Below are 13,511 nucleotides of genomic sequence, written 5' to 3'. Positions count from 1 at the left end.
TGATTTCAGTTAGGCAATCTACAGGAGGCCACAAAATAAAGTTAAAAGAAGAGGTTCAAGTTGGATATCCACCTTCCTTTACACACCATTGCTATCACTTATGCGGCACACTGGCACATTAGAAAAAGGAATATGTAGATGTCACAGTGCATGTTTTGCAGTGCTTGTCAGGTTTTGCAAAGTGTGGGTTTGCCAGAGAGATGGTAGCATTTCTTGGGTGCTTGGAATGATACCCCGCAGAACACACATCTTAATTATGGGCAGCTATTTAGTACCCATCGTGACAAGCCTGAAAGTCATCATCATATTAAGAGTATGCCTCACACCATGTCTTGCACCCTGGCAAGAATTCCAGGAATTCCCAATACAGAATTCCCAAGAATTCCAGAATACAGAATTCCCAGGAAGTTGCTGTACCTTATGGTTGCTCCCTGCAGCCGGTCGATTTTCTTGTTGAGCTCTGCAATGATGCTGTGCAGCTCCGTGATCCGCTCCTCATAGCGCAGCGTTGTTTGCTCCTGCACATCCTCATGCTCTCTCATCAGGTGGGACTGCTCACACTGCAGCAGAGAAGCAAGGAAACAGAAAGGGTGTTATGGACAGCTGCAGGGAGATCAGGTACAAGGCAAGGGTGCACAGCACTACGGTTTTCCTACTCATCAAACCAACAATGTCTGCAGCAAGAGAAAAGGAAAGACACAAAACACTGACAGGTACATGCAGGTAGGTAGTTACAATATTTGAAGAATTGACAGACTATGCAGTGTACTTTTATTAATTTGTTTTCTTACTAAAGAATAGCTGCCATTTCTGCTTGAAAAAAACCCCACTATTTGCAACTTAAAATAGCTACAAATATATCATCTTTGAATCCTAGGATCTTACCGATGTGGTCTGAGTTAGAAAAAATCCTATGGCAGAAACCACATTATTATAAAATAATCACACTTTGAGGTTATAATTTCTTCTCTGTGTAAGTACTTGTTTTTACTGATATTTATAGGTAACAGAGCATATTTTTAATTATGTTTGTACTCTCCAATAAAATGCTTATGATTTAAATAATTAAAGAGCTACATGACTGTTGCTTGTTTTTTATACTAATCACAAAATCCTCCTTTTTCCTTCCCACATTTTAAATGTATTTTAAATGTAGCCTCTCTGGCTTACTCTTAAGGCCAGCACAGCAAATCATTACAAACCACTGCAATTACAAGCCAGCACTGCATGGTGATTGAAGTTTTACTTGGCAGTGGCTGACAAGAGTTTGATTTCTAACATTTTGCTTCTGACCCCCTTCAGTCAAGCCTCCTTGCATTCACACAATATGGAGTACTACGCCATCAAAAAAAAGAAAACTCACAAGCCACTTAACAATATAAAACCCACACTCCTTAACTGAAGAGCTGCAATGTAAAATCCTAGCATTTCTAAGGGCCCAAATTAATTGTAATATTGGAGGTCCTCCAAAAATGCTGAATCAAACCGTTTTTCTTTCCAAATCAAGTAAACATTCTATACTAGCTAACTCTCTAAACCTTTGTACTACAAACAATAACAATATACTCAAAGTAGTAGATTACAAGAATTTTCATGATTTGGTCTCATATTTTTTTACCACTTATGTTCACAGCTTGAGAATATCATCCACATAAAAGACAGCTTGAAAATTAAAATTTACAGTAAGTTTCAATAACATTTTTTATTCTGAACTTCAAATAAATTTATTCCACAATTTTTAACTTCCATGAATATGCACACTTAAAAGTAGCCCAGACATCAGAGTATCTTTCCACAGACTACAACAAAATAGGTTTTACCTTTAGCTGCAGCAAAAAAATCACTTTCACCTACACTAAGAGAAACAGATCATATAATCACACTGCAAAGGAGAGGAAAGGAACACATTTCAGAAGACTGATGATGTTCATCTGGCTTATGAAACTACATGGTGGTAACTGATACGGCTGTACATGTACCTTATGATGACTCTTTATTGTTGGATGATTCTACAGCTTATTTCTCACATTTCTGTATCTTAAGACTGTATCTTTCTGAAGAACTACCACAGCTTTCAAAGTGCAGAAATAACAGAGAAAATGTTTCACAAAATCTTTAGAGCAGATTTAGGGGCAATAAAGAGCTGTTTCTTCTGCCTTTCTAAACCTGAATTTCCTCTGACACACATATAGCCCACAATGCTACCTCAGCATTATCCAGATAAATCTGTTATGTACACTGGTGGGTTTTTTAGCTTTAAACCAAAGGGATGTTTCAGATAGAGTGTATAATAATTGTTTCCAGACAATAAATAAAACCACTATCACAACAATTTTTGTGTTTCTAAGCTAGGCACTGAAAAGCAGAGTTTGTTCATCTTGTGAACCCAGGGTCTCTATTAACTATATGGAAGCTGGACAGAGCAACGCAGAACACGACCAATATGGTGAAATCCGACGTTCTCCTCTTTATTCCCAAAATGACTGATTATATACAGTTTCAAACAGTTTACAGTTGCAGGTGTTTTCTAATTGGTATTCAGCATGAAAAAGAATGCAAAAAATCTCAGTTTAAGGCAGCTACCACGATTCTACTCTAACTATCCTATCTAATCCACACACACACCTTAACCTAAATTCTAATTGCGCCACAGGCTTATCTACTTCTACACAGGCCCAAAACTGAGGCCCAGCAGACCAAAAACTGAGGCCTGGTTTGCGATAGCTCAAACTTCATTCCATAACATGTCATGCCCATGTTCTCTAAGAAATCCCGTTACAATCTTGACTGAAGATATATGGACTCCTGCTAATGGGTCTCAGCCACCTTACAACTTGACTTCTGTTTTCTCCAGCCGTTTCTCAGTCACCATTTTTCAGGATAACATCACCTGGTGACAGATGTACTTTGTGAACAACCAGCAATCTGGCAATATACAACAATAGCTTCACGTTTGATTTTTTAAAAGAGCTCTTGAATTATTTTAGGTAAAAGCAACTGGAAAAGGCCAAAAGGAAACCTCTGTAAAAGACAGGCCATGATGCTAAGGACTGCTCTGTCTTGGAGCTGGGGAACAGAATTACATCTCCTAAGTTCTGGTCAGCCATGACAAGACTCAAGTGAAAATGGCAAAAGCATCCAAGCAATGGAAACATGGTTCAGTATGAATCCCAGAATGCAGTAGCAGAAAATTCTTCTGGTTATTCAGGATTGCTCTCTATTATGGAACGTTCATCTGAAAATTTAAAAAGGAAAAGAAACAAATGTATGTTTTTCTACCCACTGCTGAAGTTCTTCTCTGGGATACTGTGGCTGTTCACCATCCTCCTTAGTTTCTTTATCTTTGAGTCTCAGAACAGCAATCTGCCACCAGTCTCTTCTTCTTTCTAAGGTATACACAGCTCTTAAAATTTATTTGCATGTCAGTTACACAATACCCTTATACCCTTTTCCTCATCTCTCTTCCAGGCTCATACTTAAAGAGCTCCAGTCTCAAAACCCTTAAGAGGTCTAACTCTCTGAGAAAGCAAACAGAGATAACACACTAAGAGGCTGCAAAAGATGAGTGATTAATTGTTTGGGTCAGAAAAGAAGTTTCCAGCATAGTTCTCAACACAAATTGAGAACTCTTGGTTGTTTTCTGGTACTGATTAAAAAGGTTATTTCATTTACAATAAAAATTAACAATGGTTAGAAACAGCATTGCCTGACCTCTTGATGCTGAGAAACAAAAATGACAGCAAGAAGTGTGTGAGGGAGAAGGACAGTAAGAGAAAACAATTTGAGCTTATTGTCTCAACAAATGATTCTATTGCCTATTAATGTACACAAACTCGTAGTGAAAGAAACACTAACAATGTATTAAATTATGTTAATATTTATATTAAATTTGCAGTGTTCAGAGGACAAAAAAAACCCCAAACAACAAAAAACTACTAGCAGCAGTGCTCATTAAGAGATGCCCCAGTGCCCCAGGCCCTGCAGAGACAGACACTGGCTGTGGTATTGTTCACCAAGAATACAAGTCATCACCTGAACAAGCCACAGTGACATAAACCTGTCTAACAGGATAACAGAAGTTAAAAATCTTTGCTCAAGTAATACAGTGTTTTAATTTGAGAGGAGTGGCAGATTTAACAGTGGCAATCCATTGATCTACATTTAAGTATAAAAACAAGTCTATAGTGCTAAATCCTCAAGCACAAAAGCATGCATGATCAGAATTAATTGTTATGTAGTATGTTCTGTGTAACACTTAATGTGGAAGATCAATATAAGCACATAGAATTAATCCATGTCAGATAAGGACATCACATAACAGAAAAAGTAATTTCAATGTTCATCTGAACACCATGCATTTTTATTTCAAGTTTCTCTGTGAAATGAGAAACTGAAGCCTTCCTGTGAAGTTCACGTGTCCTTACACGTCTACAGAAAATGTTGCTTCTGTTCTTAAATGTCTACAGTGTTAGTTTTATTCTTATACTGAAATTCTGCTGTTCCTCCCTATATTCTGAATAATCAAGAGGATGTCAAAGAATTATTACTGCAGTAATGAGACTTACTGCTGTGACACAGGATCCAAAACAATGGAGCACATTCTTTGTCTACAGCTGTTTATAAAAACCCAAAATAACAATGACTAAGCAAGAAGAATGAGAGAGCAAAATAACCCTGTCAAAGGAGATAAAATTATAAGAAAAATATAGTAAGTGAATTATCTATTCTTTATGTATTTGCTGAAACATTTGGCATGTTATTAAATCCCATGCTCAATTACAGAATTGCAAAAGTCAATGTCACAGGATGTTGGAAATGCCAAGAATGTAGATGGATTAGAAAGAAGATTATATAAATCCACGGACAATAGGACTATAGAGGACTACAAAATGTGATGTGGCCTCCTGCTCACAGACATTGGCAGAAGTGTGGGGGATATGAAGGCGAATAATTCTCTATGTGCATTTCTTATGTTCTCCCTTCAGACTCCCACTGTTTATCACTATCAAAGCCACGACAGTGTTCCACACAGAGCCAGTAGAAAACACTACAATTCTCATAATCACAGAGAGATTTTTGGAAGAAGACATTTGTTGTGGCTGATCAGGGTTTTACAGCAAATTTCATTAAAGAGTTCACTTCATTGCCAAATTGTACACTGATAAAAACACAGAGACAAAGAGATCTGCAGTTTACTGAAATAATAGAAGCATGTAGAGAAATGCTATATCTGGTCTCCACAGGCTGAAGATTTGGAATTGAGTATGCTACAACAACTACTAATCAATTACATCACTTCACAAAATCCTAAGTCCAGGCTGTCCAACTAGCTCTCTTCACCATTTGTCATATATTACTTGAGTCGTGGTTCCCCAAATCACCTCCACTCTGCAAATTACTAATCCTTTCCTCCAAATGCCTCACATGCCTCATGAAATGATGGGAAAGTTATTACCAAAAATGCATTTTAAGAGCTATTTGTTCCAGAGAGCATTTACCACACCAGCTAAAATGAAACATGTGCTGCCTTTGTAAGTACAGTCCAGATGCAGAATAGAGATTTAATACTGATCCACTAGCATCTGAGTATGGTTATGCAGAATCTCAAACACCTTCTATTTATTTATGCCTTCTGAACCTCTGATTCACATGAGGCAGAGGATGTAGAGGAAAGAATAATGAACGAATCTCTATGGAGTGAGAAGTTAAAAAAATTATGTTAAGTGGCACATATACTTGGAAGTGATGCAGTTAGAAAAAGATGACAAGGTGAAGTTCTTTCACCAGTGTGTCTCAGTACTTAAACACTGCCAACACATTGAATACACAGGTTATGTTTGTTTAATGATTTGAATTCCTTAAGAAACATTTGTATTTTATTTAACACCTACAAAATTCTATCCTCTTGAGGGTTTTAGAAAAAAATAAACTGCAAAGAGATATATCATTAAACTTTTACATAAAACTATTCATTAAAAATACTTTTTTTAAAATTTGAAGTCTAGCTATCAGCCTGCCTTTCAGATATTCCATTTGTGTGCTCTTCACAGGTCAGGAGCCAGAGATGCCTATGTTTGTGTTTGCATGGCTCAGTATCAAGTAAAAATCCACAGCATTACAAACCGTGCACTATTTATGCATGCATAATTGGTAACCCATCGAAGAAAACACCAATCAATCTTGTACTAACAGAGCACATGTTAATTGGTATTAAGGACTGATCCTTAATCCCAAGATGCCATCAATGTGAATTCAGTATTTTACAGGCACTACAAGGCACTCTTCACTGCCTGAGAGATAATTTTTAAGTTTTTCAAAATAAAGACACAGAAATAAAAATAAAACACGAACAAAAATCTGTGGTTAGCATCAGACCCTCCAGAGTTATAAATAACAACAATAAAGTCAGTGCAATCATGCAGAATGATCATTTGGATATAGTGAATCTGTCTGAGAGTTTAATGATTGTCAAATGCAGCCTCATATCAAACTGTAAGCCAGAAAGAAGACTCTATCCCAAGAATGCCACAGAAATTAGAAAAGGCTCTCAGGATTATAGTTGATAAACCATGTTAATTCCCAGCATGGCTCTGGCTCACATATCAAGGGGAATAAAAAACATGAAAGTGATTTTATTTCTGGATGTTACATTGATGGTCCACAATAACAGTATCACCTACAAGCCTATAAATCTTAAATGCAGCTGAAAAAAATATACGGGAATGTAGGCAAAGACCAAAAAAAGGAGGACTGAAGTAAGAGCCTGAAAATTGAGACTGCTTAAACACTTCTATACTTGGCTTGAATTTAAGTAACACAGATGCTAGATCTTATCAAAATGCACTAAATACTGAAAAATTTGAATCTGCAAAATCACAGAATGGCTAAGGATGACAGGGACCACTGGAACCTACTCACTCAGTCCCTCACCCAGCCCAAGACCAGGTGCCTTGAGAACTTCCAAGGGTGGAGATTCTACAACATCTCTGAGTAACAAATAAGGTGCCATAATTTACAGGACAAAATGCTTTGATTGTCTCTACCCAAGTATTTTGAATCAGTTTTGAAATGTTAACTATCTATAAAGTTATCTGATGCAAGGGCAGCATCTGAAAACAAAGATTTTTTTACAGAAGAGAGAAATATTAAAAACAATATTTAGATGTTCCTTGCTTGCATTTGCCTCTATGTAAGAGCGGTGAAAGCATCAGAATTCCAACCTTATTCTTATTTAACCCCTTGGCTTTCCACTGGCTGTGTTTTCCACAAATGGTTTACTGGAAGCTAGACTGAGATCACAAGTAACTTCTCACATAACATCAAAGCACTGAAAATTGGAAATGACTTTTGATCAGTGTTAATTTGTGCTGTGTTTAAATGTGACCCAGGAGTGAAAGGCTCTGCAAGCAGTTACCTGATCCTAATCCTAATCCTAAACCAGTTACCTAATTAGAGCAAGCTGTAATTCTTATATTCTACAATAATACAAAGCACTTGTTACCTATAATGACTTCAGAACAAAATGTATCTAATTATTTCTTGGGTTTTGTTTTAGAAGAATGTCTTCAACACTTGAAAGGTATGACCCTGTCTTGGTTTGAAAAAACAGGTATCTGTCAGGAAAAACTGGAGTTTCCCTTGAAATGGAGAATGTAAAACCCCCTCCCTCCAAGTTATTACAATTTTGCAATTAGGAGTTTTCAGGCAAAAATGTCGGAATAGGAGTAACAGTTCTTTACTAGGAATATTAAAAATGCACTAAAACAAACAAAAGTCCTAGAAAACCCTGACAGAGTCAAGAATATGACCTGACACCCTGTTGGCCAAGGTGTTGGAAGCAGTCCAAATAAGTCCTCTTGGAGTGACAGATGTGGCTCTGTTGGAGTAGAGATGATCCTGAAGTGGCGGTGAGACAAGTCCAGTCTTCCTCTGAGAATCCAGTGGAAAAGAGGATGTTCTGCTGTTCTGAATCTCAGGTTTTAGCTAGGTAGGAATGCTTGGCTCCTCCCACTGGGTGGAGCATCTCACAATGGATATGGTGAGCCTTAACGGCTCATTAACAGCAGATATCCTGGAGGGTAGATGGGTTGTGGAAGAGATAAGAAACATTGCTCCACTGGTTTTAACAGCTGGCCCATTAACAGAAGGCATCCACCCCCTCCCCACCGGAGTTACAAGAGATAACGGAAAAAAATCTCCCCAGCTGGTTTCAACAGATGAAATAGAATACACATTTTTTGCTTATATAAACCAAGACAAACCCATGGCAACTATGTGTCTTGCAGTCTTAAAATTCTTTTGACTTGTGACATTGTTTGGTATTTTATCCTCTCTCTGAGGAACGAGGACTACATAAAACCAAGGACCATCTTCAGAATCTTGAACTACTATTGCTCACCTGTGCCTTTGCTAATTTTTTTTCCAACAGGTCACGCTCCTTTTCTGTTTGTTGTAGACGCTTATTAAGCTCCACAATGTCTCCCTTTAAGGAAGCCAGGGCTGCTAAATGAAGCTGGAAGACAAAAAAGAAAGAAACAAATGAATCAATTCATAAGCCATTTAGCACCTAAAAAGAGATAGTATATTAGCAGCTACAGTAGTGCTCGATTTCTGTAGTAGTTAATAAGAACTTCAGCAGAAAAAAGTCTAAAAGAAATCCACAAACTAAAAATTTAACTAACAATTTTAACATGGATATTTTCTTTCTAGACAGCACACACATTCCTTCACCATAACCTTTATAAGGATAAATACAATGAGGAGTAATTAAGCTAGAAATGTGTAGATTAGTTGTAACGCTAGCTCATTAAGACATAGCTTGAGTCTTGCGCTGTAAAACCTTACATTAAATGTTGACTAAGATTTGCATTATAGAATGAGGTGTACCACATTTTGATGCGTTTCAACATATAGAGGTTATCAGTTTGGTGAAAGTGTATAGCTACATACAAAGAATTTGGTTTTATTTTGCAGCTACTGCTTACTCCATTGCGAGCTACTCTTCTGCAGTTGTTCTCCTCAGCCCCATGCCAGTGAGTTTCAGTGATTCATATCTACTAACCCACACATGAAGAACCCAAACTGTTTTTCTTTCTGCAGCAGATCCTTTTGATGAAACATACTTTCTATACTTAGCTAGCATGAGAGCATGAGGAAATATATATCAGGCTAGGATAACTCACAACACTGAAATTAGGTTAGCTAAACAACTTAGAAACCAAGAACAGTCCTTAAAAGAATTTTAATTGTTCCCACTCTCTTCTTGTCCTTAAATAACCCACTAATTGTTTCACTAAAGGCATCAGCCAGAATTCAACACTAAGTATTGACAACTGCAATGGGAAAGTCCAGGAGGAAAACTAGCCACTAGCCCTGAAGTCTTTCTTTGTAGTAGTAAAGAAACAGCTTCAAGTTATACTAGGTATGAAAACAGAAGTGACCTTTCACACCAGACCAAGCAACACAGCAAACACTGCTCAGCTGCCAAGATTCAGGCGCAATTATAAACTCTTCTAATCCTCCACCTACTTTCAGTCTCTCAATCTGATATGCTATTGGGTGGGTCATGTAAAAGTAATTTTTCTTGTTTCATTCAGCTAGTGCATGCCATTTTAATATAAATTCTATCTCTATAACAGTGAAAGCCAGCAAAATCATAGTTATTTTCCCATACTGATGTGTTAAAGCAGCTGCCTGACAGCAGAGAGACCAGATCATTTAGCAACTGCTTTTTCACATACAGTATTCCCTTGTCAAAGAAAAAAAATCTGCCTTCAAGACACAAAAGATAATTTTAAAAAGCTATTTGGATATGAATTCTGCCTTTTTAAATGCTGTGCAACTGGTATTCCCTGGGCACACTAATTTGTGAGTTCAGTCAACAGGATTTTTACTACATCACTACAAAAATATCTTACACACATGTAGTTATTTGTTTCAGCACAAATATACACATGCACAATTATATGTTGCAGAACGTTTAGGATTCTCAAGGCAGCCTCATTTTTCATGTAAAAACCCAGTAACTCAGGCTTGCTATAGGCATATCCTACACAGCATCTATAAAGTATGTACACTGAAACCTCTTAATAAACCCAGAAACATCCTGAATAACTTTTGCTGCTCTGGAGTCGGAGACAGGGACGTGACATTATCCCTCTGAAATTATGCAGTGACAACCCACATTTATTGACCAGCAATGCCTTTTATACAGCTTTCAAATTCCCCACACTTACAGACATGATTGGTCAAGGGTCTCAACTCTTCCTAGCTCACTGGCCAATGATATGGGTGCATCGGTATTTCTAAGGGGTTGGCTGAGGTCCTGTCTGGGTTTGATTCCAACCTATTGTTGTTGTGTCCAGGGACTTGGTTACTTTGAGCTAGGCTGGTTGAGCTACTGTTTGTTAAACCAAATTAATCTGTGCAGCTAGAAATCAGCTGTATCTGTCACACCTTTAAGTACATTTGGCCTTCAGCAGAAGGCCTTCCTTCCTATCACAGGAAACTATGCACTGATTTTACAGTGTGGAGAAAAAAGAACCAGATCAATTGTACCAATCTGTTCATAACTTGCTTTCAATCTTCAGGAAAGCTGGTGAATTTTTAAGCCACTGTTTCACCTTATTCCCATAACATAACAGAATTGCTGCAATGAAACACACAAGGTTGTTCATAAGAATGTGCATTCTTCACAACAGCTTTCAAATAGTACACGAAAAACAGCTACAATTCTCAAAACTGAATAAAACAATGCTACATAGTCAAGTATCATTCCCTTTCATAAACTGTAATTAAATGATCACCAGTTGTGGTATTAGTTAAATACAAGACTAATAACGCCCATACACATGGCCTTGTAATATAAAAGGCCAACAATTTGAAAATCTCAGTGAAAAGGAACTCACAGTGGAACTAATGAGGCAGACTTCTAATGTATTTGTTTTTGTCCTCTTCACCCTCTACAGTCATCTCAGCTGTTCCTCATGTCTCCTAGCACACTGCAAGCTGGGTAAGAAACAACATGAATTGTGTCTGGTTTTATAGCAACCCTGCTGCCTGGCCTGGCAGCCCCTGCCAAGCATGGGTACCCACTATGTAAGTTACATCCATCTTTGTGTTCAGTATTATAGAGCCTCTCTTCCTCAAGTAACCAAAGGATGACTTTATTAATGACAAGGAAAGCTTGTTGCATCTTTTACCATCCAAAATTACCCTTTCACTAATTGGACTGTTACAGTTTCAAAATGCTAATAAAAGAATATTTTTTTAAAAAAAAGAAAATTTACTGAAAGACTAGGCAAAAAAAGCTATCATAACAGAGGAGGGCTGCTTGTGATACTCTAGTTTGATGTGTAAGTGATGCTTCTAGCTACTACTGCAACACATAAAATTAACACAGCCAGTATAACTGTGTAATTGTGGCAGAGTCAAGCTCTCCTCTCCAATTCATTAAAAAGGTGTTACAAACCATTGCTGCATTTTCCCTTAAGGTGTGTGTTCCCCCAGATCATGCTTCCCAGTGTGCGTGTTTATCAAAAGGCAGGTGGGAACAGGAACATAATCTTTGGCTGTTGCTGTGACTCAAAAAAGAACACATCTGAGCAAAGAGCTATAGTCCATGCAGAAGTATTCTGGGTGGGGGAAAAAATAAAGTTCATGTTCAGAAGTCAAGTTTAATAATCCAAACTAATTAAGTGGGAAAGACTCCACTTAAAAATCTCAACCAGTAAGTCAGCCACAACAGTAACTCTACAGCACTGAACCACTATAGAATAGTGACAACTGAGAAAGATAGAACAGGGATAGCCACACAGCATACTGTTTTTTTTCTCTCTTCAGGAAACAATGACAGATAAGGCAGAGTCACTATGACTAACATTCATGCTATCCACTTATAGTTCAAGGTGGGCTGCCTCTTAATGGCACAAGATTATGAAACAGATCAAAAACTCAGCAGCGTGTGAAATGAATACAGACAGCACAAAGATTTCTGGTTGTACAAGACATTGGTCTGAACATTTAAGCAACAGACTGCACAAGGACATACTTCATACAGAGAAAACAGTCAACTGACAAAGCCTGTGTTGTTCATAAACTTTATATTGTTCTAATACATCTTCTTGAATTCCATCAAGAAAGAAGTCACTGTTGTGATGCTGAGGCATCCAAACTGTCCAATAGGACATGCAGGGTCAACATGTGAGAACAAGAATAAGAAGGATTAGACTAACCAGCCAATTTCCTTCTCTACCATCATCCAAGAAAATAAGAAAATATATTAGATGAATAGTATAAATAAAGTTAATTGTCTATCTTACCTTAGAAACTACAATTTCCTTGAGCTTTTATTGCAGTAACAACAGTGGGCTGCTTACTGAAACATACACACACCACATGCTATACTCAGTATTATCTGGTCTGGTTTTAATATATTAAGTATACAATAACAATTAGTTATTATTATTATTAAGATATTAATCTAAAATAATAACTGCATAGTATGCTTTTGTTAAAATATAAACCAATCTACAGTTAAATTTTGATAAATACTGTAATTATAAAAATGTAAGAATAAGTTTAGGAAAAGCAACTTCCTGATCTCTGATCAAGGGTCCTTAATGAATGCAGTTTCTTCCTCATTATCCACCTGCTTCTGCAAGCATTTCATACAGTACCGTAGACATGATATGTGATGCTTATTTTGCACCGTGCTTTGAAGATTGCTTTTGGTGCTGAGAAATATTTTATGGAATTAGGAACAACATTTGTGGGCAGTAGGGTTTCTGAAGAATTTTGAGGGAAACAAATACAGAAGATGATGGGATAATAAGATGGACTGGATGCCAAGGAAGCAGGTGACTACTGTACTGTTGTACACACTGCTAGAAGTGTTCTGAGGCCAAGAACAAACCAAGAGAAAGACTCAAAGGGCAATGAAGAAGGATGCTGAAAAATGGTAAGGGTAAAGCCCTGAAAAGCTCTAAAATTACTATTACATTTGGCATTTTTCCCAGCCGTTGTGAAATGTGATCCTCACCACTAAATCTGATCCACATTTTTCATTCCCTCAGCCTGGAACCAGACTAATTAAACCATATTGCTACAACAAGTTGTAGTCACTGCATTTGTTTGCTATTTTCAACAGAGAGATTACAAAAAGGACCTAAGAACATAATTCTCTGTGAAATTAAAGTACTAATCATATGGTTTTCCTCTTGTTTCTTGTATTCCTCAGCTACAGTACTGCTGCACACCAGCAGTACTGGGCACATCATTGGGAAATGATGTTCAGAAAAGTAACCTAAGACATAACCAGGGAGTCATAAAATCATACCAAACCAATCATACCATACCAATACAAAGCAGCCAAACACCAAAAGACCAGTTTATTTGTTTTGTGTGTGTTCTCTGTGGCTGATCAGTAAAGCCCTACTATAGAAGAAGAATCAGAGATGGGCCAGGATCATGTGTCCATGAAGCTCAAGAAGGATGTGGCTGGGCGGGACTAA

At 37.4% G+C, this 13,511-nt stretch overlaps 1 protein-coding gene across 9 annotated transcripts in view; it reads right to left on the bottom strand.

The window, feature by feature from the left end:
* Positions 1 to 13,511, bottom strand: part of MCC (MCC regulator of WNT signaling pathway) — a 238,735-nt gene that overhangs the window by 72,240 nt on the left and 152,984 nt on the right. For all 9 annotated transcript variants that reach the window (XM_063424042.1, XM_063424043.1, XM_063424041.1 and 6 more), the window contains 2 exons: positions 8,399 to 8,512; positions 418 to 560 (listed from right to left, as the gene is read on the bottom strand). In XM_063424042.1, coding sequence (XP_063280112.1) covers positions 418 to 560; positions 8,399 to 8,512 — 257 coding nt within the window. The remainder of the gene's footprint in view (positions 1 to 417; positions 561 to 8,398; positions 8,513 to 13,511) is intronic.

This window comes from Prinia subflava, chromosome Z (assembly GCF_021018805.1).
Source record: "Prinia subflava isolate CZ2003 ecotype Zambia chromosome Z, Cam_Psub_1.2, whole genome shotgun sequence".
Lineage (NCBI taxonomy): Eukaryota > Metazoa > Chordata > Aves > Passeriformes > Cisticolidae > Prinia > Prinia subflava.
Note: the sequence above shows the minus strand (reverse complement) of the source record. Positions and strands in the feature narration are given on the sequence as shown.